At 39.4% G+C, this 27,386-nt stretch overlaps 2 protein-coding genes across 2 annotated transcripts; one reads left to right on the plus strand and one right to left on the minus strand.

The window, feature by feature from the left end:
* The first annotated feature begins 4,494 nt into the window (after positions 1 to 4,494).
* Positions 4,495 to 7,495, plus strand: LOC127258483 (B3 domain-containing transcription factor FUS3-like). Its single transcript, XM_051285333.1, has 6 exons — positions 4,495 to 4,968; positions 5,268 to 5,357; positions 5,489 to 5,589; positions 5,871 to 5,917; positions 5,998 to 6,074; positions 6,207 to 7,495. The coding sequence occupies exons 1-6, from the start codon at positions 4,495 to 4,497 to the stop codon at positions 6,522 to 6,524; spliced, it is 1,107 nt and encodes a 368-aa protein (XP_051141290.1). The 3' UTR covers positions 6,525 to 7,495.
* Positions 7,054 to 10,921, minus strand: LOC127258065 (mitochondrial phosphate carrier protein 3, mitochondrial). Its single transcript, XM_051284703.1, has 6 exons — positions 10,439 to 10,921; positions 9,402 to 9,763; positions 9,262 to 9,305; positions 7,817 to 8,031; positions 7,586 to 7,710; positions 7,054 to 7,495 (listed from the first exon to the last, which is right to left on the minus strand). Exons 1-6 carry the CDS (start codon positions 10,709 to 10,711, stop codon positions 7,432 to 7,434), a joined length of 1,083 nt encoding a protein of 360 aa, XP_051140660.1. The 5' UTR covers positions 10,712 to 10,921; the 3' UTR covers positions 7,054 to 7,431.
* Positions 10,922 to 27,386: the final 16,465 nt, after the last annotated feature.

The raw sequence follows: 27,386 nt of genomic DNA on the forward strand, positions 1-27,386 counted from the left end.
AAAAGTGGTAGGTCGGATGTAGAAGATCGGCAGGAATGAAGTATAGAAAGTCGGTTTGTGGGCATGACCAGAAGGTTCGGTGACAAAGATGGTGTAGTTTTGGTAAGAGAAATATGGGATATCAAAGTGGTCGATCTCGATAATGGAATGAATGGTTTTTTAGGGTTGAGAAAATGATTGCGGTCAAGACAAAGTCGGAGTAAGGAAAGGCCTAGCAATCGGCCAGGGTCTGGAAAGACAGAAGGTCGTCCGGAGAAGTTCAAAAGAAAATAGAGGCAAAATTATAGTTCCGGGAACTAGAATGGTTCCAAATATACGGTATCCAGTTTGTCCTTGCCAGACAGACCTACACTCGCTTTAGCCAAACCTTCAAAGAGGTTGGCAAGGAAAAGGGTCCCCTGAGACCGACTTCGGCCTTCGGCTAAATTAATAGCAACATCTAAATGTGTATAAGTGATGCATTTTGAAGAAGGATAGACAACATGCCTGCACAGTCAAAAGATGAGGAAGGTGACATGCTCCTCAGTGGTCACTAGTGTGCCTCTTCGGCCACAACGAGCGTCAATGAAATGGCCCACGCATTGACCTTAGATTTTTGTTGGCCAATAGCCCAATCAGGATGGTCCAATGAGGGCTCCTCTCCGTTGAGAGTGTTGACCAACGGATCCTCCCCGACAATCAAAATTTGTTATTTTAACATTTTATTTATATATATATTGCATAATTTATTCTAAATCATTCATGCTTTAGTTATTTTCTTTGCATATGTTTGGTAATTAGCTGATAACTTTTAGTTGTTCGTTGATTCAATTAGTTGGTTTGACTAACTGATTCAATTAGTTCTTTGTATTGAAATGTTTGATAAAACAATTGTTTGATATTAGTTGTTTATACATAAAATGACAATTAATGACGCTTATATTTTATTTTTTAAAATATTTAATTTTATTCTTTTAGGTTTAAAATTTTAGAATTTTTGTTACTAGTTATTTGAAACTCTGAAAGCATTATAAATTATTATTTTTATTATTTTTAATTTGAGAAAATTAGTACTCCCTCCGTCCCGGTCAAGATGATTCATATAGTTAGGGACACGGTATTTTATATAGTATAGATTAATAAATTATTAATAATAAGTTATGATATTATTTTATTATTTTTTATATGAGTAGTTTATTGGTATTTTTTGAATATTTTTAGCATTATATCTCAATAAAATATATACAATATGAATATATATTTTAAAGAATAAAATTTTATATAATACAAATACATAAAAAAAAAATTTGTTTATTTGTTTATAATTAACTTAAAACTGATTTTATAAAAAAAAAAGTTTTAAATATAGATAAATATATATATATGTTTATTAAAGAGAAAGATAGAAATAAAAACGTTTTGAGTGGCCCTATGTGCAAGATATTAGAAATTTAATTTAATTAATTTAAATTTGTTAAATATGTTTAAAATAAAAAAAATACTAAAAATATAAATTAATCATTTTTAATGGACCAATTAAAAAAACAGTAAAGGAGGTCTGTCACCAGAAAGGAGTATATTTTTATTTATTGAAAATAATATAAATTATAAAATAATAATTTTCTTAAATATATAGATATATATTTATCATGTTAAATATTGATTAATTGATTGCTTTATTATATTTATAATTTTCAATAATTTTTTTTTTATTTTTTTTATTTTTAATATAAAATTATATATAATTAAATTAATAATATTTATATTTTTTATTTTATTTAATATGAATAAATTTATATATTATACAAATAAAATAAATTATTTTATTTTATTTTAAATTTATAAAAATAAAACTATCATTTAGTAAATAAAATGTATTAAAAAATTAATAACTAATGCAATACACAATATATTTATATATGTGAAATACATAATAATTTTTAAGGACAAATAAGAAATTAAAAAAAAATTAAAAGTTAAAAGGCTAATTGTTGGTTATATAGTTTTTCAAAAATTAGTTTTTGAATCAAATAATTATTTTCAAAACGCTATTTTATCAAAACACTTAAATTAATTGTAGCTAAAAACTATTTAATAAACTAAAAACTCTCAAAATAATTGTTTGCCAAATACCTCCAAGTGTAAATGATCAGTTAAGATAACTATGACCTAGATTAACATCTGAAAAATTATATAAAATAATATTATTGTGGTAATGATGATGACAGTCTTTTGTGGAATATTGATTGTTTTACATTATCTCATCTATTTTTTGGAGTTATCATTCAATGCTATTGAATAGAACAAAATATTACTTTAGTTAATTTAAGTGATGTATTATCAATGTTATGTATTGAATGGAACCAAATATTGTTTTGGTTAATTTAAGTGATGGATTATCAATGTTATGTTTTAATTTTATAGAGGTGGTCTAGAGAAGAAGTTGATAGAAATTTTTTTATTATAGTTTATAGTTGCATATACTATATTATTGGTTTGTTTAATGTGTTAAGCAAAGGAAGATCTTCTCATTTGTGATATGAAGATTTATAATTTGTATTTATCATTTAGAATTAAAATCTTATATAAGTTTGTACTACATTGAAGCTGCATTGTCGTCTGTGAATGCCTTCTCAAAGATTGCAACAACAACAACTATGTATGTTCATTAGTCTATCTACACTTGGATTGAAAATTTATTGTCGATTGTATTGAATTGATACTATTGCGTATTTCTTTATCTTTCAAATGTTGAATATTTTAGATGTGTATATTGCTCATTTGATATGGTTGTTAGGGAGCAATATTGTGTTTATATTTTTAGCATGTTGAAAAACGTCGTTGGATCGGTGTCATTTTATATTTTATTTTTATTTTTATTTTTATATTTGATATAAAAAAAAATTGTTATGTTATTTATGACGAAATTAATTATGTAACAAGTACCATTATTTTCATTATTTTTTTGTAACGATCTTTAACCCACTACAAATAACCACATTTTTTGTAGTGTAATGTGTATCTATATTGTATTTAATAATATTTGTGAAGAATCGTGCTAAGTAAAATTACTAAATGAACAACTCAAAGTTGTTATTTTAACATTGCACGTTTTATTTTATTATTGTATATTTTATTATAAATACATATAGTATTTGTTAACACAATCTATTTTAGGGTGACACAATTCTCATAAATATTAAAAACATATATAATATATATGTTTACATAATATATATGCCCTATTCATCCATCTAAAATCAATCATTCAATTCAATTCAAAATATTATTTTTATATTACGGATACAATTGTTTATACCAAATATAAAAAATATATTCATCTAAAATAATAAAGTAAATACACTCATAGTAAATTATTTAACTTTATTCCTTTGAATTTTTACAAAGAAATAAGACTAAATTTTTCGGGCAGAAGTAATAATTTTTATTGTTAGATATTAATTTGAAGTTTTTAAAATATTGTCTATTACGGAGTATTAAATTTGTAGCCATTGCTCTTTATTTAATAATTATTTTTTTATTATTAAACTTATAAGAACATTAAAATATTTGAAAAAAATACATGTAAAGAGTATGCATATATAATTTTTTTATTGTGACAAGAAAAATAAAATATTAAAAATATTTTGATATAAATTTACAGTAGAACGGGTTTCGACTGGTTACTATTAAAAACAATAATCCTATAACATGTAGTAGCTAATATATATAACTGGCGAAACAAAACGGGTGCATAGCCCACCATTGCGATAAATAAAGAATAAATAAATAAAGTTGCGTAGGAAATGACCAGTGATGGTGTGGGAGTTGGACTTATATGTCGTACTACCTAATTTGCAGCGTATTAGGTTGTGGATTGGATTCTTGTTCTTTCTTGTTCTTTTTATTCTTACTTCTATCTCCTCTATAATTTTAATTTGAATTTGGATGGGGTGGGGTGTTGCAAATAGGACTGGTGGGGTGGTGCGGCAGTGCAGTACAGAGAAATTGCAACACCTGGAGGGAGAGTGAACGAGTGAGTGACACACACATACATGCATGCATATATGTGAGAGAGAGAGAGAGAGAGAGAGAGAGAAAGAGTTCCATCAACTCACTCACTCACTCTTGTTACTCTTCTTCATCACACTCTCTCTCTCTCTCTCTCTCTCTCTCTCTCTCTCTCTGCTACTGCTTCTGCTTGGTCCGCCTCCGCCTGCACGATCCATTAATACCCTCTCACACCCCGTTCGTTCGTTCGTTCGTTCCTCCATTCATTCATACTGAGCTAACACAATTGGTCTCCTGCGAGCATAAATAGCAACCCAGCCTCCCTCCAATCTAACATACATACTTACACTCACCCTCATTAATATATATATTATAGCCACCCACCCACCCACCCACCCAATCATATCATATCATATCCACTTCAATTTCTCCTTAACTAGTAATTTGTTCCCTCCTAGTGCTCCCTGCATCAACCTTACCTTAACCTTAACCTTACATACATACATGGAGAGAAACCTAGAGAAAATAGAAGAAGAAGAAGAAGAAGAAGAAGAAGAAGAAGAGTTCAGTGGGGCGGGGGACCCAATTTCTGAGTATGGTAGCAGCACCATAATCAGTAATAATAATAATAATACTAGTAGTAATGGTGTAGCAGCAGTTCATGCGAGAGGGCAAGTAAGAAAGCAGCAGCAGCAGCTACGGGGGGAGGGTGCCTCTGCCTCTGCCTCTAGCAGCATCAATAATAATAATAATAATGTATTCAGCAGCCGCAGCAGCAGTGTGAGGCGGACGGCGTGGTGGTGGTGGTCGGGGTCGGGTTTGAGTAGTAATGTCCGTCGTCATCATCATCATCATCATGATGTTCATGTGCAGAGAGGGCCAAGGATGCGCAGGTCCCGGCGCTCTACCTTGGCCCTGGACGCCCTCACTTTTCCTACCTCTGGATCCCACCCACCGCCCCCGCTACCATCCCCACGTGTAACTATCGTCTATTCTGCGCTTTCTCTCTTGCCTCATTTAATAATTATTTATTTCCTGCTCACCTCTCTCTCTCTCTCTCTCTCTCATCTCTATGTTATGTGATTTTTGTCTTCAACTTCACATGCATATAATATAATACAACAAAATTGGCAGGATAAATATATTATATTAGTTCACCAGATTTTCAGCGGAGCTTCCTCCACACTATTAATTTAATTTTACTATTTTTTGTCTTTTTGGTTAGTAGTATATGATTTTCTCCTAAATGGTAATGGTTTGATTGTTACTTTTGTTAGGAAATCGATCGTTCGAAACTCTGTTATCTTTTCAAGAAGCAGCTGAAGAATAGTGACGTGAATTCCCTGGGAAGAATCATCCTTCCTAAGGTATGCAGAATTAATTATATTTATCTACCTGTCTTTTACTTCCTCATATCTTCACACACACACACACATATATATATATATATGTTTGCATTATTATTTAAAATTAGATTCGATATACCTCTATTGTGCAGAGGGATGCAGAGGCTCATCTCCCGGTGCTTGAGGCCAAGGAGGGGACATGTATCATCATGCTTGATATGGATGCTACTCATCACTGGCGCTTCAAGTTCAGGTACGTACCATGTAACAACCTTATCTAATTATATATATATATATATATATTATGCTCTTCTACTATTTTGACCCTAGCTAGCTAGCTACCTTCTATTATTAGCTTTCATTGTATCTGAAATTTTAAAATAAAATAAAAATAAAAATAAAAATTCAAATGCATGCATGGATTGGTGTCCATTGAACTGAATTTCCCATGCAACCCGGTCCCGTCCCGACTAGCTGATGTGAGGTCTCTCTGTGAATTATATTAATGCCATGCGTACTTTGATTGATACACAGATACTGGCCAAATAACAACAGCAGGATGTACGTGCTTGAGTCCACTGGTAATAACAAATTTATTAAATGAATAAATAAACATTCCTTTCTGGTGTTTTCGTAAGTATGTGTTTTTCTTCGTCTTTAGGGGGCTTCGTCTCTACTCATGGCTTGGCAGCTAACGACTACATTCTTGTGTACAAGAATGTTGAGGACGGGCAACATGTAAGATTCAGTTTCATAGTTTTTTTCTTGTTTTTAGCTATGATGATGGTTGTAGTGTAGCAATAGGCAGCATCATGCCCATGAACTGAGATATGTGTGTTTTGATTGGATTGATATGATAATAATAATAAGGTGATTGAAGCAAAGAAGAAAGAAGAATATGAACAAGTGGTGGGGAAGGTAGGAAGTGAGTTGGAGTTGGAGTTGGAGATGGAGATGTTTGCTGCAGCAGCAGGAGCTGAGGTGCCTTCTCTGGTGGGCATGGAAATCTTATACCAGTACAGCGCTGCATTCCTTGATGATTCCCCACTGAATTACACAGGAGGTGGAGGTGAAGCCGAAGCTTTACAGCCCATCCTCAACTTACCCACAATCCCACCACCCCCTGCTGAAAACTACTACTACAACCACAACCACAACCACCAAGAAGAAGAAGACTTCCAAAGCTAAAACAACTACAGATACGATCAATGACAGGGTGGGGTGGGGTGGGGTGGAGTGACATGGTCATATTTAAATACTGTCAATATAATAGGTATATATCTATTATGATGATAGGACTTTTTTTCGGTCTATGGCTGGTTAGTTTTGGGGAAGCCACGGACCCCGCCATGCCAACATCACTTTGCGTAATAGTAGTAAATGCATCCATAAAATAACAAAGACATAGGAAAGGGAAAGGATGGATGATCATGGGAGGGCCGCTTAGCTTAATTCACAGAAAGAATGGAAGAGAGGCTGGCGGAGGTGGTATGTATGTATGTATGTCCCTCCATCCTTCTCCTCATCCAAAGTTGACTTTTTGGGGCTACGTAACAGACAGACATGCATACATAGATAGATTAGATGCCAGCCAACATGACGCAACCACAACAGCACTTGCCAATTGTATAACTCACTAGTTGAAACCCCACCCCACCCCACCCCCGCCCCCCCTTCAAACAGTCAGTCCGTCATGTATAAATGATGGATCCAAAAAAACAAAAACCCTCAAATATTTCATTTGATTCATCAGCTGCAGCCCAAAGGCAACTGTAAATCTTCACTGGCAATGTTTTACATTTTCATCCGAATTATTTTTAATTGTTTACCAGTCAGTCAACCGGTTCCTAACAAAAAAATCATTTCGGCACTCTCCAGTGCTCTCTCAAAGTATCATTTAAACTGGAAAAAAATACCACTAGTCATTCATTACCTCATGCTGCTCTCTCAAAGTCTCGTTTAAACTGGAAAAGAATACCCCTATTCATTCATTACCTCAAGGTGCAAGCAAGCAAATCAACCGCTTCCATAATTATTCCCCAACCCCACTTTGGAGAAGGTTTCAATGCGTTATATATTCAAACTTTGCATCTGGCTATGCTTTTGCTGCTTCCGGGGCAGCCACAACTGGCGCAGGAGCAACACCACCAGTAGTTGGCCTGCAATGTTTAAGTTATGCATATAAGGCACACACACCAGCAGATGCAGAAATCTCCCAATAAGAAACCAGCAAGGGAAGAAGAACTCACAGCCCAACAAAAACTTTAAAAGCATCATATAGCCCCCACTGTGCTCCTGTAAGAGTTCCAATCATGACGATACGAAGAGGAAGCCCCCGAGTAAACAGACCCCACAGCCCAAGCTTCTTTACAGCCTAGCAAGATTAGAAAACAAAAACTCGATAAGAACCCCCCAGCAAAGATGGAAAATTAGCATAGTAACAACAGGTGGGTTAAAAGCAAACAAGCATGTACACTCACATCGCCAACAGTAGCTCCCTTAGCATTGTTCAAGAACGAGACAAGATTGTCTGCTGGGTGAGACACAATGGCACAGAAAACACCAGCTACATATCCTCCTGCAAAACTCACACCAAGCTGGAGGGGCTTGCTGCACTCATTTTTGGGTGTAGGAATTGCATGCTTATAAATAAGCTCCACAATGGTCTCAAAGGAGGCAAACTTCATCATTGTATCTAACAACATAACACCCGCTTAAATGCTGATATACTAGCAATACAGATCTCAGAATATATACAAACATTTTTAATTTCAAATGCGAACTATTAAAGAAAATTAGAGCATATCACTCTGCAATAAGTATCACACATGCATCACTACATAGAAATGAGGGAACAAAAGATTCGGTTTAAGTACCATCGCATTACTTTATCAGTTGATAATATTACAAGGGGCGACAAAAGATGGATTCCAACAAAAAGTGAAGATGACTTTATAGAATGGATTAAGAAGAAATTTACGGTAAAAAAAAAAAAAAAAACGTCTCACTTCTCAAATCATTATGCACTTGTTTTGTGAATCAAGAAATAGAGAAGCGCACGATCCAAATAGGCATCCTATGAAAACAGAAAATTTAATCAAGCCACCTGAGTCCAACAACCAATTACTCAAATGACATAAAGGCTGGGATCAATGTTGTATTCATTTTATTTTATTTTTTTTTTAACATCCTACCAGCATGTCAAACAAAACCTTTGGTAAACTTGTAATACAGAAAATGAAGTCATTAGCATGAAATGTCTACTTCTAGGTAGAGCTGTAAAAAGAACGAACAGGTCAGAACAAACAGGTCGCGAGCTCGCCTTGTTTAAGCTCTTTAAGAGCTTGTTAACTAAGTTAAACGAGCCAACTTAAATTTTGGCTCATTATATTCGTGAATGAGCTCAAACTTGTTTGCAAACGTTCCGCAATATTTGTTAAAAACTTAAAATGAATATTTTTATATTGAATAAATATAAATCTTTATAAACATTATACTTAATTCTAATTTTTTATTTAAAATTATTGCTAAAAATTATAATTTTTATTAATTGAATTTAAATTTAAATACAATAAAATAAAAATTCTCTTAACAAGCCAAGTCAAACCAAACAAGGACAAGAAAAATTGCTAAATAAGCCGAGCTCAAACAAAAATTCCAACTCGTTCCTCTTAACGAACACACATGAACCGACCTCGAGTCTATAACGAGCCGAGCTCAAACATAAAAAGCTCAGCTTAGTTCGGCTCGTTTACAGCTGTACTTTAGTTTTAAGAAAAATGATAATATAATAATATAAAATACAGCACAAAAGCCCTTACATTATTTAGAGTACATTTCATTATCAACCACTATTTTACTATCAGAGCAAAACACTTTGATCATCCCATAGGGCAGAAAAAAGGGTCAATTAGTTTTAACTTACATGGGATTTGGCGGCCCCAAAGAGGAACTATACCCTTGTACAACCTGCAAGTATTACATTACAAACCATGGCTTTCACACAATTCAATATACATGACAACCGGTGAAATCATTAAAACAAAGCAAAACTCATGCACATACCCAAGAGCACCTTCAGATCTCACAAACTTGGGAAGTCCATCAGCTAAACCTCTAGCAAAGCCAGGCTGGGTCTGAACACGAACCTTTACAGCTTCAAACGGACAAAGAGCTACATCTGCAATCACCTCAGCGGATGCAGAACCAGCAAGATATATTAGTGTCTTGTATCTAGTCGCATTTTCTGGTCCGGCAAGATCAGAGTAGTACTTCTTGAAGAATTCATAGAATCCAAACTTGCAGGCACCCTGAGCACTGTAACCAAGTAGGGTAGGCACCCAGCCTCTAAAGAAACCTTTAATTCCTTGCTCCTTGAGCAACAGCCCAAAACCAGATGTGATACTTTTGTACCTTGCAGGATCAATCTGAAAAAGTAGACCCATGTAGTCAGTTTCTGTCTTGCAATAAAATTATATCACCCAATCATTAACTGCCTAAACACCGGAGACTATGCGGGTTTCTATTGACCCAGTTTCTCCTTCATCCCTCCACTATGTCTTCACAACAACAAATTCGGCTATTAAGTCTATCTTAGAAAAACCCATTCAAAGTGAGAGGAAAAAAATATTTTTTTTCGGAAACGGCCGAGCCCAATAGTAAAGTTGGGATTTTTGAGATAAAGAAACACAACCTGAAATCATTAAGCTTTTTTCCTTAGACAAAATAATTTCACATAAATCTTTTACATGCTTGAGTAAAAGAATAATTTAATTACATTGAACGGTCCCGGAAATTGAAGTATAGCCGAGAAACGCAAATCAGAATTCAGTTCAACCATTAAGCCTCGGCAGCAACTCGGGTTCCATAAACATTGAAGTTAGATTTAACAGAAAACCTCACAACGCACTTTGGACGCTAAAATATAGAACAATACCGTAGAGATCACGGATCTAATTGGAGAGTTGAAGACCAGATAAATATAGAGAGAGCAAAAAAAAAAAAAAGGTCAAAGAAAGAGCGTAAGATGCGTGCAGAGATGCCGGATCTGAATAATAGTAATAGTTAAGGAAGAGAAAAGGGAAAACAGAAGAGATCTGAACCTGCATATTGCATTTGACGAGATCAAGTGGAGTGACGGCCATGTGAGTAAGACCACAGCTGAGAATACCGCCGGCGGTGCAGGCGGCGTAGAACTGAGGAGAGTACATCTCGATCTTGCGGGGCTCAGCGGGGGAGGGAATCATGAAGGTGGGAGGCGGAACAGGGGCAGAAGCAGGGGTTGGGGTGGGGGTGGGGGAAATTTGATTTAGGGTTTTGGTGGAGTAAAGGAAGTGAGGGATGAGAGATGGACAGCGATCGGAGGAGAAAGCCATGATCGAGGGGAGAGAGAGGCGGCGGCTTCTCCTATTTAAGTTAGGTTTAGGGTGGAGCGATCGGTGATCAACAAGACGAAGGCGGGACGAGGAGGAGAAGCTGCCTGCCTGCTGTGCTGCGCTGCGCGGCCGCTCTCTCTATTGCCTCTATTATACTACTAGTACTAGGGTACTAGTCTGTATACGCACGCGGAGGAGGACGGGGTTTGAGAATGTTCAATGTAATGAGGTAATAGCAAGTTGGCTTTTTTTTTTCTAATATTCTCTTTCAATTCATTAAAAAACGAAATACTCCGTCCTGTCCATTTTAAATCATCCTTTAAAAAAAAATTATAATAAAAAAAAATAATAGCATTTTATTGGTCAGTTTTAAATTTTGATATTTTTATGTATATATTAATTGTATATTTGTAATTTAAATAAAAATTAAATGTATTTTAATTAATATATAATTAGTTTTAATATACGATTATTTTTTCTAAAATAAAAAACAAATATTACGGGCAAAAATATGATTCCTTGAAATGGGAAGGAGGGGGTATATATTTCAGTCCGTCTCTAACATTAATAATATATTTATATTTGTATATTTATTTATATAAATATTATTATATTAGTATTATAAGATACCTATTTTTGTAATTTTTTCTTTATTTATATTATATTTTATATAATAATTAATATTTAAATATTAACAAATAAAAAGTAAATATAGCTTTTGGAGTTGGACGGAGGTATTATATTTTATTAAAAAATAATAAAATAATTGAAATATATATTAAAATTTAGTTAGAAATGAAAGTAAATAATAAGATAATGTAATAAAAATAATGATATTTGTTGTCCATAAGTGTTAAATAAAATTGTTGATGCAGATTTTCAACAATAAAAACGTAAAATTCGAAAAAAGAAATTATTTTCAAATTTGATTAGAAAGATGTCTGAGATTGAAAATCCCTAGATACTGTACGATACATAAGAAAATTGAAAAGAAACACTAAAGATTGTAAAAGTAAAAAGATGATCCCAAAAGAAATTTACTAAATTTAATGTCGATTGAAGATCCATTTTTTAGGTCATGAAAAGGCTTATTTAAAAGCCTATGTCAACCACCCCAATGTCGTTATCAGGTCGTACCTCTACATCCGTTCACCTGTTGTAACTTCTTCCAACCGCTCTAAAACTGCTACTCAATTGCCCCAACCGACCTAAACATCCACCTCCTCGTCTTCCTTCGCCCGACTTCCACTTGTACGACCTCCGTATCAACTGGCCTAAACACCACCGTCTTATCTTCCTTCGCCCGATTTCCCTTTGTCCGACCTCCACACCAATCGACCTAAACGCCTACTGTTCTCATTTTCCTTTGCCCGACCTCTGTATCAACCGATCACCTAGTCGAAGGTCCTCTCAAAGAAGCCCATTTCTTAGTAACGCCTTGATCGTTGGGCCTACACCCAAACCCATTTTAAAACCTTAATACAATTGACAGGCCCATCGAATCATACACCAATCCATGGCCCAATTTACAAATCCATTCTCGGGAACCCTACACATTGGTTTTCCTCGCTCAACAACTTGTTTCATCCCGCCCGACTCCTAAGCGTCACTTCTCGGATTGCGTGAGACGTGACGTTTAGGGGTTTGTAGCATGTTACAGTACTATCATTACACTGTTTTATGTCACATCGCAGGGTTTATGTAAAACCCTTCTCTCACCCTTTCATATTCGCGCACTCAGAATCCAAAAATCCTTTCTTACCTCTCTCTAGCAAACATCCTCCAAACCTCTTCTCTTTCGTTTTTTGCACATCTCTCGCCATGGCCAATCAATATGTTCCTGCTTTACCTTTTGACAGGACTGATCCATCGGTGCCTTTTGTGGCTTCGAGGGTTCTTACTCCTACCATTCATCCCTACTGCACCACCACCGAAGACGCCGATCGTATGAAACTCGTCGTCTCCCAAGTTTCTCCAATTGCCATAAATGATGCTGCCTTCAAGCCGGAAAGACTCTTGGACAACATCAGAACTCACCTCACTGATCCTACATATGCCTACCGTAAGTGGCATGCGAGACTTCTCCCCCACTTTCAAGAACAATGGAGGAGGCAGGGCATCGATAAGGCCATCCTCCTTTCAACCCAACCTCTTCACCTCCATGGTTGCAGAAGGGGACCCGCCGATGATCCGCCGGCCTGAGAAACCGGTCGGGAGGCAAACTTATCCTCTAGTTCTGCCCTCGTCTGCTCTCCCAATGCCACAGGTAACTCAAAAATCCTTTTTTTTCCCCATATTTCCACATGACTATTTTCTATTCTCTAACTCGTTTATTATTATTCAACTATGAACCTGAAGCGATCGCGGTAGTGCCCGACCAAGTCGCTGCACTGCCCGACCAGGTCGGTGTCCCGCCTTTGCAGCCAGCTGTCCAGCCTGTGGGAGAGAGACCTCTTGCAGCTCTACAACCAGTCCAACCCAACCCACCACCTCATGAGGTTGAGGAGATTTCTTCCTCGAGGTCGGGTGAAGCTTCCGTGAACCAAAACCCAAGGGATGTGGTTAGTATTCCTTCACCTTTACCCTCTGGTTCCTTTGTTTTTTCCTTAACTGAAATTCTTCTTTCAGGGCTCGGAACCGATCGTTGCCCATCGTCTGCAACCACCAGACGAATCGGCCATCGGCCCAATGACTCGCCGAGGTCCTCCTTTGGCGTTTCGGATCATGGCTCATTCCGAGGCAACAACCGTATTCAACCAGGTAGATTTCGACCCTGTATCAAATCTTTTGGTAATTTCATTTCTGTTCCTCCATACTCTAACACTTTTTCATTCCAGGCTGCCCAAGAGATGAACGTACTGGCCCGAGTAACTCTCCCGATGCCAGCCCGACCAATCATAGCACATTGTGCTGACTTGTCTTTCGCCGACCTGATTCCAGCCGACCTTGAGGCTCTGGTTCAGGTCGCGATAGACTTGTTGGTGCAACATCCAATGGAGTTGAGAGCTACTCCCATTCTCGATCGAATGATGGGAAGGATTACAGAACTCTAAGCCGAACTACCTCTGATCCGACCTCCATTGTCCGAGGCCACGTCATCTCAACCGATCGCTGATCCGGCTAGCCTCGAAGCATCCTTGAAAAAGGTCAATGAAGACCTTGATCACGACAAAGCTATGCTGGATGAACTCCAACAAACGCGACAAACACCGGCGGCTGAGATCTCCCAGAAGACGGAAGAACTCAGACGCCTTCAACAACAATTGGAGTTCCTGGATGGCAGCATCTAGGAAAGAGGTCGCCTGGTAAAGGAACATAGCCAAACGCAGACGAGTCTCTACGATCAACTACAAGCAAGCATACGGATGAGACTCATCAGAGGACACCAAGAGGCCTATCAGCGTCGTCGGGCAACCCGGTCGGAACTGAAATGGGCCGACCTCCGAGCTGCCCTTCGGGCCCTCCTTTCTCCATTACTTTGTATATATATAGTCTTGAGACTTAGTTTTGTAATCTATTATTCATAACATAGATCCATGATTTTTGCACCTTAACTAAGTCAGCAATTTGAACACCACAACATGCATATATATAATTCATATTTCTCCACTACGAATCATCACCAATACCCATAAACTTGCACATACAACCCATGAATTATCCTCGCATTCGTGTCCCTGCCACCAATTGGGAAGGTTCTTTGCAACCATTCCTTGTGGAAAAACACTCCACAGGCCATCATGCTGAAGACCTGATACAGGTGCTCAAACAGCTGGACTTTAAATTCAAGTTTTCTGGTAGAGGTAGGAAAATCATACATCGTACGATTCACCTAATGGAACGTGTATCCACCAGCTACGAACCCCTAACTGATATTATTACTCGCATATCCGACCTCGATCATCATGTGGATATGATAAACCATCATGTCATGGCCATTCTCCCTGATCTTAACTGGAACAACATTTTCTGCCAGCAAAGATCAACACTCTCCAGACTGCGTGTACTTGTAGAGCAGGAAAGTCACTCTTTACAAGATATGAAAGCTCGCACCGAACAAGACCTTCAAGAAATGCAAGACCAATAGGATCGTTATCGTCCCGACCTAGAAGATCTTCTGGACCAGGAACCTGAAATAGTTTCTGCGAATTGGGATGAAATTTCTAAACCAGAAGATGATCATGTTTGTGTCACCCTTTCGGATGATGAATAAAAACCCTGCCCTGTGGGTTCGAACCCTTAAAGGGTTCATAGATTTCTTGTAATAAAAATTAATGACAATGTTCTGAAAAGGCAATAAAATACATTTTCAGATACTTGGCATTAATATTCTCATGTACCAATTTCCTTTCCTGATTCACAATAATAAAAGCTCCGTTTTCAATTACTTTGTGAATGATGAAAGGATCTTCCCAATTGGGAGACCATTACCCTAACTGATCCACTTTCTTATATGTAGCAAGAATTGTTTTCCACACCAAATATCCTTCTGCAAAAACTTTAGGGGATACTCTTTTCCCATAATACTTAGCTCTGATCTCATTTTGTCTAACCACCCGATCCAAAGCATTCAGTCGTTCGGTGTCCACTTCCTCCAGCCGTTGCCACATCCTTTGTACATATGCTTCATCATTATTCACCGTTGTATTAACTAACCTATGTGAAGATCCAATTAATTCGGCAGGAAGTACAACATCTTGCCCGAACATTAGTTGGTAGGTAGAAAATCCAGTAGAAGTATTCCTATTATTTTGGTGGGCCCACAATGCCTGAGGCAACAATGTATGTCATTTCCTCGGATTTCCCTCCTCCATTTTCCAGATGATGCCGATGACGATTTTATTTGCCGCTTCGGCCAATCCATTAGCCTGTGCGTAGTAAGACGAAGAATGATGCAGTTTGATGTTGAACTCGGCCAAAAACTCGATAAACTTTTCCTCGGTAAACATCAAACCTTGATCGGTCGTGATAGTGTAAAGGATCCCAAACTGGTAAATAATATGATTAAGTACGAATTCAATCACTTCTTTCTATGTTGCGTTCTTCAAATGGACTGTCTCTACCCATTTGGTGAAATAATCAGTTGCTACCAAGATGAATGAATGTTGCTTCGATGAAGCCGGATGAATTTTCCCTATTACATCCATTGCCCAGGTTTTGAATGGCCACGGTTTGATTAGCGCCTGGAGTTCCACTGTTGGCAGATGATTTAACAGGCCATGCCTCTGACACTCCTGACATTCTTTAGCAAATTTGATACAATCATCAAATGTTTTTGGCCAGTAGAACCCCAGATGATGAATAGCCCATCACATGTTTAGTCATGCTCGGTGTGCTCCACATATTCCACCATGAACCTCTTCCATCACTTTGATGGATTCTTCTGGTCCCAGACACCTTAATAATACTCCTTCAAAAGTTCTCTTATACCCTTCAATGAGTTGAAAATGTAATGCTTTCAATCGAATACTCACAGGAGTCGCAGAATTTGGTGCCTCCAAATAGACCATAATTTTTGTTCTCCAATCGGTAATCGTATCCATGTTGCCAACAAATATTTGCTGACAGGCATTCTGAGCTAAATTATCTGCTTGTCGATTCTCTATTCTTGGTACATGCTCAATAACCACCTCCACAATTCTATATAACATGCGATATACCGAATCTCGATATTGACGTAAATAAGGATAATTACAAGTGTACCGTCTTAATACTTTATTGATGATCAATTGAGAATCTCCACAAATAATAACTGTTTGTGCCCCCTTTGCCACAAGTGCCTCCAAACCTAAGATCAATGCTTCATATTTTGCAGAGTCATGAGTCATCTCTTCCATTTGAAGCTGCAGGCTGATCTTCTAGGCTCCTAGTCCTTATAATATAACTCCTGCTCCGGACCTCCCTTTAGAACGAGAACCATCAAAAAATATTTTCCAAGGACTAGTACCTATATAAGGTACCATCTTGTTTTATGTTGGTTCGCTATTCGTAAATTCAGCTAATAAATCAGCCACCACTTGCCCTTTCACTGCCTTGATAGGTCGATGTCGCAGCACAAAGGGAGCTAATCTTATCGCCCATTTCATTAATCTTCCTTGCATGGTTGGTCTGTGCAGAATTAATCTGATCAGATCCACTTTAGAAACCACCTTGGTTTCTTTTGGAAAAATATAGTGCTCCAATCGAGTACATGCGAAGACTAAAGAATAACACATTTTTTCGGGTATGGTATAATTCAGCTCCGGCCCTGCTAGAGTTTTGCTTAAGTAATAAATAGCTCTTTCTTTACCGTCTTCCTATTCTTACGCCAACAAACTATTTACCACATCAAAACTATTTGCCACATACAGTCTAAGAGGTCGGTCTCCTGTTGGAGGAACCAACACGGGTGGTTTTGTTAATGCCTGCTTAATTTCTTTTAATGCCCCCTGCTGCTCTGGACCCCACAAAAAATCAATTGCTTTATTCTTTAGCAACCTTGTGATGGGTTTTAACTTTCCTGCGGCATTTGATATGAACCTCCTCAGGTAATTCACTTTACCCAACAAACTTTGCACTTTTTTGACCGACCGAGGGGGTCGCATTGTTAAAACAGCTTTAGATTTGTTTGCATCAACCTCTATCCCCCTTTCATGCATTAAAAAATCCAGGAAATTTCCCGCCGAAACTCCAAAGGCGCATTTTGTTGGGTTCATCTTAAGGTTGTATTGGTTCACCCGTAGGAAAGCATTTCTTAGGTCGACTAGATGTGTATCAAAATCAGTAGACTTAATGATCACATCATCAATGTATACCTCAATTGACTGCCCAATCAAATCGTGAAATATAGTATTCATTACCCGTTGATAGGTTGCTCCAACATTCTTTAATCCGAACGGCATAACCGTCCATTCGTAGATCCCTAAGGCCCCTGGGCACCTGAATGCAGTTTTCGGTATATCTTCTTCTGCCAGTGAGATCTGATTATACCCTGCATACCCGTCCATCACGCTCAAAATTCGGTGTCTTGCCGCTGAATCGATCAACATATCAGCTATAGGCATTATATACTCATCTTTAGGGGTAGCCAAATTGAGATATCTGAAATCACTGCAGATCCGAATCTTTCCATTCTTCTTGGTTACCGGGACAATATTGGCTAACCATTCTGCATACCGGAAAGGTCGGAAGAACCCTACTTTCAATAATTTCTCAATTTCTTCTTTGATTTGTGGAAGTAGCTCTGGACTAACCTTTCTTGGTGGTTGCTTATACGGCTTGAACCCCTTTTTAATGGGCAACCTATGTTCTATTAAATCCCGTGCCAATCCGGGCATTTCGGAATAATCCCATACAAAACATTATATATGGTCCCAAATTACCGCTACCATTTCCTCATGCTGGTTTTTAGACAATAAACCACTAATCCTGACCATCTTGAGTATCTGTTCGGTTCCTACATTGTATTCAATGAGCGGATCCTGAGTTGACAAGGAAGGTTCTGTTTTCTCCAGAAGGTCAGGCCAGTGAAAGCCTTCTCCTTTATCAACATTATTGCTGGAACCTTCCTCACCATTATTCTAACCATTAATTGGTTTAAATAAAACTGCCTAATCAACAAGTCGCATTTTTCTATCTCTTCCATAACTAAAATCTAATAAATTTAATGTTTTTGGCTAACAATAGAGCCACAATAGAGAAAAATGTTTCTAATGAAACACATATCCCCGAACAGTAAGCTTACAACTCTTCCAGGGATGCTCATCTACCACAGCCTATCTGTGAGATCGGAGGTACATACTCAGAGTAAAGTACAGATTCTTCCACCATCTATGTGGAGCTGAATGGATTAGTGCTGGCATCCATTCTGAACACTTGATCTCCTTCCCAGAATATGATCTGCTGATGGAGAGAAGAGGGTACGCACTTGGAAGCGTGAATCCAATCTCGCCCTAACAGGACCGAGTAAGTGGTGTTAGCATCTACCACAAAGAACACAGTTGAGATCACCTTCGGTCCTACCTCAATAGGGGCCACCATCATCCCCTCTGGTTATGTTGGCTGTCATGTGAAGCTTGTTATCTCGATATCAACTGGAGACAGATCACCAACTCCTTTTCCCACTTTCTTCAAGGTTTTGAGAGGCATAACGTTGAAGATAGTTCCATTGTCAATGAAAACCTTGTTAATCGGCTTACCACAGATGTGAGCGTTAACATATAATAGTTTCAAGTGCGGGATCGCTCTTTCTGGTATAGGCGGAAAAACCATAGGTGGGGGACTGTTGTGCGTATGTCCGGGACTGCCAGCTATTGCCGCCCATTCTGGTTCCTCGTCCTTCAGACTTGCCCAGATAGGTTCATCTTCTTCTTCAAACCACCGCATACTAGTCATCCTGACTTCGAACATGGTCTTGTCGGCCTTTACTATCTTACTACGTAAAGTTCTCGTCTCCTCTGGAGCAAACGATCCAAAGATTATCACAGGAGCCTCATCTTCGGCGGCTTCTATCTCGGGATCAATGTTGATCCGTCTGCAGAATTGACAACGGAAACACCTGGCTTTCTTGACAGGTCTCTCGATTTCCAACTACTATTGTAGTTGGTATCTTGGTTTTTTCCTTTCGGGCGGTGCATCCTTTTTCTGCTTCCCTTTGTCTGCTCGTTTCCCATGCCGAGCTACATACCTGCGTTTGGCATTACGGATTTGCGTACGATTCATACCTGGAAATCGCGGATCTATATCTATGGGTAAAGGCTTCCTATTCCGACTCCATTTGTCATGGACTGGTTATGGCTTGCGTGTTGGTCGATCTTGGACCACCACTTTGTCTTTCAACTCCAATTCAAAAGAGCCATCCTTGTTGTCCCATTTCTCTACCACCATGGTTTCATAGGTCTTGAACTTATCATCTTGCTCATGCTCTCGCTCTTTTGGCTTGCGCTCATTCCGTTTAGTGTCACTTTCATCGTCCCTTTGTATGTTATATGAAGAACGCACAGAGATTACCGCAATAGTTACTTTTGGGAAGGGTTGCTGCTCTACCCCCATCGTCACGTATTTAAACCGTCCAGCTTTGATGGCTCTCTGAATTTCCTTCCGGAAGTGCGTACACTGGTTAGTGTGATACGTAAAGGAATTATGCCACTTGCAGTATGGCCTTCCCTTTATTTCCTCCTTTGTCGCCAACCGCGGTCCCTTTGGGATGCGAATTTGTCCATCTGCTAGCAGAATATCGAAGATCTCATCTGCTTTGGATGCATCAAACGTCGGTTGCTCCCGCTCTTCTGCCCCTGGGAGGGGTTTCTGTTTGGAACATACATAAGGCTTGCCATTTACAATTTTAGCCGCCATTTCTTCTGCACCTTTCCCTTGTTCATCTTCTGGTGCATACATCTCTGTATCGACACTGGCCATCTGCTGGACCTTGTTCTGTCGGAAGTTGTGGTCCTTCTCTCTAAAAAGGGATTCTAGTCTCCCCGCTTTAGATGCTAAACTGGCCAAATCTCCAATATCGTGGGCTGTCAAAGCCTCTCGCAGTTGCATATGCAAATTCCTAACCACCAAATTGGTCATTTCGCTCTCCTCAATGGCTCTTGGGCAACGCCCTTTCATCAATCGTATCTGCTCTAGGAACTGGTAGGCGGTTTCTTCCGGCATCTTCCTAATCTCTAGAAGGTCAGTAAGTGAGACTGTCGGAAGAGGATTAAAAAACCTTGCATGAAAGGCCGCTTCCAAACCTTCCAAAGTTTGCAATTGCCCGGCGGAAGATTAGCAAACCAGAAAAAGGTTGTTATCGTGAGCGATAACCTGAACAGCTGCAATTTATGAAATGGATTGTTGCCTACTTCCCCTAGTTGAGCTGTGAAACGTCCCACATGCTCAATGGTCGATGTTCCGTCTTCTCCCAATAAGGAGTGCAAATTAGGTGCGCTATAATTCCTCGGGAGTGGATGCTCATTGATGATTCTTTCTGGAAATGACCTTTGATAAGCAGGCTTGTTCACCGTTTAAGGATTCATTCCGAAATGCACCCGCAGGACTTGAGCGATGTCTTCTGGATCCACTCTGGGTGGAATGGGGTCGAAAACAGGAATAGGATTGTGAGCCTGTCCTCCCATTCTCTCTTCTCTGTGGAAGGTTGGCTCAGCCCTGATACCCAGTGGAATATTATTTGGGTATGTCAGAGGGGTCTTTCCCCTATCGACCTTAGTAGCGGTACTTGGCGGGGTGCTATCTACATATGAAGGCCCCGCAAAATTTGTTTGTAATCTGGATAGTGACATCCCTGGGGGTGATGGTGTGGGTTGGATAGTAACCCTTGATAAAATTTGATCTAACATGTTCTGCATGAGGTTTTGTTGCTCACGCAACATGTTTTGCATAGCCAAAGTTTGTTGATTGTTCAAATGTTGAACATAGGACACCCACTCGGCGGGTGCTTGGGGCACTTCCCCAGTATTTGGCATGGCGGGAGGTGAAATTGTTTCTCCCGCCGTTGTTGAAGAGACTTAGGGCTGTGAGCCTGCCATATGGATCCTTCTAATAATTCGGCCGGATCTCAACCATATAAAATTTTCTCTTAATGTAGGATCAGCAATCATGCCTTTCTCCCACTGTGGTCGCCAAATTGTTGATGCAGATTTTCAACAATAAAAAAGTAAAATCCGAGAAAAGAAATTATCTTCAAATTTGATTAGAAAGATGTCTGAGATTGAAAATCGCTAGACACTGTATGATACATAAGAAAATGGAAAAGAAACACTAAAGACTGTAAAAGTAAAAGGATGATCCCCAAAAGAAATTCACTGAATTTAATGTCGATTGAAGATCCCTTTCTTAGGTCGTGAAAAGGATTATTTAAAAGCCTATGTCAACTGCCCCAATGTTGTTATTAGGTCGTGCCTTCACATACGCTCACCGGTTGTAACTTCTTCCAACCGCTCTAAAACTGCTACTCAACTGCCCCAACCTACCTGAACATCCACCTCCTTGTCTTCCTTCGCCCGACTTCCACTTGTCCGACCTCCGTATCAACTGGCCTAAACACCACCGCCTTATCTTCCTTTTCCCGATTTCCCTTTGTCCGACCTCCACACCAACTGACCTAAACGCCTACTGTCTCCTTTTCCTTTGCCCGACCTCTCATTGTCCGACCTCCGTATCAACCGATCACCTACTCGAAGGTCCTTTCGAAGAAGCCTATTTCTTAGTAACGCCTTGATCGTTGGGCCTACACCCAAACCCATTTTAAAACCTTAATACAATTGACAGGCCCCTCGAATCATACACTAATCCATGGCCCAATTTATAAACCCATTCGCGGGAACCCTACACATTGGTTTTCCTCGCTCAACAAAAATATAATAATATTAAAACGTTGATTTGTTGATTTTTCGAAAATTAGTAATGAGATTGTTATATATTAAAATATTTTAGAGTTTTTTTGGGCCTATAACTGAATTCTAATGTTTGGGCCCACAGAAAAACCCGAAAAGAAAGTAGGTCTTCGAACATCCACTGAAAAAATGGGTTGGCTGGTCAGTCGCATGATTGGTCGGTTTATCAGTCGCTTGATTGGTCGGTTGATCAGTTGCTTGATTGGTCGGTAGATCAGTCGCCTGATTGGTCAGTTGGTCAGTCGCTTGATTGGTCGGTTGATCAGTCACTTGATTGGTTAGGTAATCAGTTGTCTAGTCTGGTCGTCCGGTCGGTTGGTAGCACAAAACATAACCGAAGACGGTTTTTCAGGCGACTGCAACCACGATGGGGTTTTCCGTCAGTTACAACCGACTGCGTACACGATCCGATAACTGATTTAGAGAACATATAACAAGCAGTTCGCGTTCGGAAGACGGTATCTTCAATCAGCATCAATTTCAGTGAAAATGCACTTTTGGGATCATCTTTATGTTCTTTTCAGTATTAGTTTGCTTTTATTTTTCTTACATTTCGTACGATATTTAGGAATCTTCAATTCCAGATATTATTGCAATCAAATTCAAATTTATTTCGTATTTTACTTTTTATTGTTGGTTGAAAAAAACATCAACAATTTGGCGACCACAGTGGGAGAAAAGGCAAAATTGTTGATCCTACATCAGACGAAAATTTCATACGATTGAGGTCCGGCCGAATCATCGGAAGGATCCATATGGCAGGTTCAAAGCCTCAAGTCTCTTCCACCACGGCGGGGGAAACAACATTACCTTCCGTGGTTAACACGGGGTAATTCTCCCAAGCACCCGCTGACTGGGTGACATATGTTTAGCAATTGAACAATCAACAGACGCAGGCCATGCAAGCAATGATGGGAGAGCAACAGAACTTAATGCATAATATGTTGGATCAAATGTTGGCAAAGGTGACTCTTCAACCCACCCAAACACCACCAGCGGCGTCCCCATCTAGGTTACAAACAAATTTTGCTGGGCCATCTTACGTGGACTGTACTATCCCAAGTGCTGCTGCTAGGGGGGATAGAGGGAAAACGCCCCTGACGTACCACAACACAATCCCGTTGGGTGCTAGGGGAATTGATCAGGTAATGTTTGATGAGAGGTTGGGAGGTCAGGTTCACAACCCCATTCCGGTGTTTGATCAAAATCCACCAAGGGCGGATCCAGAAGACATCGACCAAGTACTACGAGTGCATTTTGGCATGAACCCTCAAACGGTGAATAGACCAATGTATCAAAGACCTTTTTCAGAGAGAGTTATCAATGAACACCCTCTTCCGAGAAATTATAGGCCGCCGGATTTCCATGCTTTTTCGGGAGAATATGGTTCATCAACCATAGAACATGTGGGTCATTTCACAGCCCAATTGGGGGAAGTTGGTAACAATCCTCTTCCGATGGTATCACTCACGGATTTGTTAGAAATCAAGCAGATGCCAGAAGAAACAACGCATCAGTTCATCAAACAAATCTGTTTGATGAAAGGTCGGTGTCCGACTATGATTGAAGAAAGCGAGATGACCAATTTGGTGGTCAAAAATATGCATTCACGGCTACGTGAAGCTTTTAGAGCACATGATGTTGGGGATTTAGCCAGTTTGGTGGCTAAAGCTGGTCATTTGGAATCGTTGTTCAAGGAGAAGGATCAGAATTACCGGCGACATAAAGCGCATCAAATGGCCAGTGTGGAAACGGAAGTCTATTTATCAGATGTCGAACAGGCCAGGAACGCGGAGGAGATGGCAGCTGAGATTGTACATGGGAAACCATATGTATGTCCCAATTTGAAACCGATGCCGGGGACGGAGGAAAAGGATCAACCTACCTTCGACGCATTTAAAGCAGATGAGATATTCGACATTTTCTTGGCCGATGGGCAAATTCAAATCCGAAGGGACAACATTTGGCAACCAAAGAAGAAATAAAATGGAGGCCATATTGTAAATGGCATAACTATTTTACTCACTACACTCGTCAGTGCACACATTTTTCAGAGGAAATTCAAAGTGCCATTAAAGCCGGACGTTTCAAATATGTCACCTTGGGAGTGGAACAACAACCCTTTCCAAAGGTAACTACTGCTATGACTTATGTTCGTCTTTCACAGGACCATTGGAGGGAAGACGATGAAGACACAAAGAAAAGGGAACGAAAGCCCAAGGAGAGGGTGAAAGAGTCGGTAGATAAGTTCAAAGTTTGCGAGGGTCGGGTTACAGAGAAATGGGATAAGGTGGATGGCACTTTTGAAGTCGAAGTGAAGGATCAGACAGTGGTTCGCGATCAACCGACCCGCAAACCTAGGCAGGTGTATGAATGATGGAACAAGAATCGGAAGCCACTTCTGATTAATATAGATCCGAGGTCTCCAGGTATGAATCGGACTGAAATTCGTAATGCCAAACGTAGGTATGCTGCTAGACATGGGAAACAATCGTGGAAGGGATGACCGAAACCACAAAAAAGGTCACCCGAACGAAGAAGTCAAGAAGGCTATCTACTCAGGTAGAGAGAGGAAGAGAGACCAATTAAGAAGGCTCAGTGTTTTTGTTGTCGATTCTGTAGACAAATTAATATCGATCCGGTGATGGAAGAAGTTAAAGAGGAACCATCTAACATTGTTTCGGATCATTTTCTTAAGCTGAGATGGAAGGATTACGCAAAGGGATCCGAAACACGGGAGGAACAGACAGTACGCCATTTCAAGTTGGGATGATTGGCATGCGTCGGTTCGAAGAGGAAGAATGGGCAGGTTTGAGCGATGGTTATATGGAAGAACCAGAATGGGCACAGATAGCGATGGGTCCCAATCTGGTGCCATAATTACCCCCGCCAATGATCTTCCCACCTTTGCCTGAAGGTGCGATTCCTCATTTAAAGCCATTATACGTAAGTGCTCATATTTGTGGAAAGCCGGTTAATAAGGTTTTTTATTGATAATAGAGCTATTTTTAACGTCATTCCTCTGAGAACCCTCAAGAGGCTTGGAAAAGAAGTTGGAGATCTGTCTCCAGTACACATTGAGATGACTAGTTTCACAGGACAACCGACCAAACTAGAAGGCATATTGGTTGCTCCTATTGAGGTGGGGGCAAAGGTAATTTCTACAGTGTTCTTTGTGGTGGATGCAAAAACTACTTATTCAACATTGCTAGGAAGGGACTGGATTCACACTTCAAAATGTGTTCCCTCGTCACTCCATCAACAAATAATGTTTTGGGAAGGGGATTAGGTCTACAAGTTGGATGCAAGCCAAAACCCCTTTGATGCCTCAAAAAGCGTGGAAAATCAGTGTTGTATTCTGAGTATGTCCCCCTATCTCTCAAATAGCATTGTTTGATCAGGAAAAACTATGGAAGAGCCGCAAGCTTACCACTTAAGGTTATGTGTTTCAATAAGAAACATTCGTCATGTTTTAGTGGCTTTGACGTTAGCCAGACTTCTAAAATTTGTATTATCACGTTTATCAGAGAACTCAATACGTGTGATGTTTTAATTAAACAATTTTATTTAAACCAAATAATGGTTAAATTACGTAGCTATGGGGTTTGGGATAATTGTGTTGCTAAAGGCGAACGTTTTCGTTGGCCAGATCTTGGAGAAAACAGAATCTTCCATGTCCTCACAAGACCGCCTTATTGAATACAACCTAGGAACCGACCAAGTACCTAGAGTGATTCAGGTAAGTGGCTTATTATCCAAAGAACAGCAGGAACAGATGATAGCGCTAATACGGAGTAATATGGAATGTCTTGCATAGGATTATTCATAAATGCCCAGGTTAGCGCGGAGGTTGATTGAGCATCGGTTGCCCATAAAAAATGGTTTTAGGCTATACAAGCAACCACCCAGGAGAATCAGTCCTGAACTGCTCCCTCAGATCAAAGAGGAGATCGAGAAGTTATTGATAGCAGGCTTCATCCGACCCTGTCGGTACACTGAATGGTTGGAAAATATAGTTCCTGTAACCAAAAAGAATGGAAAAATCAGGATATGCATCGATTTCAAAGATCTTAATTTGGTAACTCCTAAAGACGAGTATGTCATGCCCGTGGCAGACATGCTAATCAATTCGGCTGCAGGATATAAGATTTTAAGTTTGATGGATGGATATGCTGGGTATAATCAGATTTTTCTGGCAGAGGAAGATATTTCAAAGACCGCGTTCAGATGCCCAGGGGCATTGGGAATTTATGAATGGACAGTAATGCCTTTTGGGTTGAAAAATGCAGGGGCTACATAGCAACGAGTTATGAATACCATTTTCCATGATCTTATTGGACAGTCAATGGAGGTATATATTGATGACGTGATAGTGAAATCGGCCGACTTCAGCACACACTTGGGTGACCTCGAGAATGCCTTTGCTCGGATGAAGACGTACAACCTCAAGATGAATCCAACTAAGTGTGCATTCGGGTATCAATTGGGAATTTTTTAGGTTGTTTGGTGCAAGAAAAGGGAATAGAAGTGGATGCCAACAAGGCCAAAGCAGTCCGGGTAGTTCGGCCTCCCCGAACCATCAAAGAGGTTCAAAGTTTCTTGGAAAAGGTAAATTATTTGAGGCGGTTTATGTCAAATGTTGCAGGGAAACTAAGACCCATTACCAAGCTGTTAAAAATAAAACAACCACTTTGGTTTGGGGTTCTGAGCAACAAGAAGCGTTTGAAGTGATTAAGCAGGCGCTAACAGAACCCCCTGTATTGGTTCCTTCAAAAGGTAACCGACCTTTAATATTATATGTGGCGAACAGTTTGGATGTGGTGAGTAGTATCCTGGTTCAAGAATGGGATGATGGAAAAGAGAGGGCTATTTACTATTTGAGTAAGACCTTGGTAGGGCCTAAATTAAATTATACCATACCAGAAAAAATGTGTTATTCTCTGGTGTTCGCTTGTACTCGATTGGAGCATTATATCCTGCCAAGAGAAACTAAAGTGGTCTCCAAGGTGGATTTGGTTAGGTTGCTCTTGCACAGGCCTACCATGCAAGGGAGATTGATGAAATGGGCTATCAAATTGGCCCATTTTTCTTTAAAATACAGACCTCTCAAAGTAGTGAAAGGTCAAGTGGTGGCTGACCTATTGACAGAATTTACTAGAGGTGAGTCCGAGGCCGAAGAGAATGAACTAGTGCCTTATATAGGAACTAACCCCTGGAAAATGTTTTTCGATTGATCTCGGGCAAACAGAAGATCAGGGGCAGGAGTAATTCTGAAAGGGCCTGACACACAAAAGATT

This window comes from Andrographis paniculata, unplaced genomic scaffold (assembly GCF_009805555.1).
Source record: "Andrographis paniculata isolate CXL003 unplaced genomic scaffold, ASM980555v1 Contig59END, whole genome shotgun sequence".
Classification (NCBI taxonomy): domain Eukaryota; kingdom Viridiplantae; phylum Streptophyta; class Magnoliopsida; order Lamiales; family Acanthaceae; genus Andrographis; species Andrographis paniculata.

Excerpts from the sequence above, each read along its gene's own strand:
- LOC127258483 (XM_051285333.1), top strand. The coding sequence starts at position 4,495 with ATGGAGAGAAACCTAGAGAAAATAGAAGAAGAAGAAGAAGAAGAAGAA. Across the intron at positions 4,969-5,267 it reads CCCCGCTACCATCCCCACGT|GAAATCGATCGTTCGAAACT; the intron begins GTAACTATCGTC and ends TACTTTTGTTAG. Across the intron at positions 5,358-5,488 it reads GAAGAATCATCCTTCCTAAG|AGGGATGCAGAGGCTCATCT; the intron begins GTATGCAGAATT and ends TCTATTGTGCAG.
- LOC127258065 (XM_051284703.1), bottom strand. The coding sequence starts at position 10,711 with ATGGCTTTCTCCTCCGATCGCTGTCCATCTCTCATCCCTCACTTCCTT. Across the intron at positions 9,764-10,438 it reads TCGTCAAATGCAATATGCAG|ATTGATCCTGCAAGGTACAA; the intron begins GTTCAGATCTCT and ends CTACTTTTTCAG. Across the intron at positions 7,711-7,816 it reads AGGGAGCTACTGTTGGCGAT|GCTGTAAAGAAGCTTGGGCT; the intron begins GTGAGTGTACAT and ends TAATCTTGCTAG.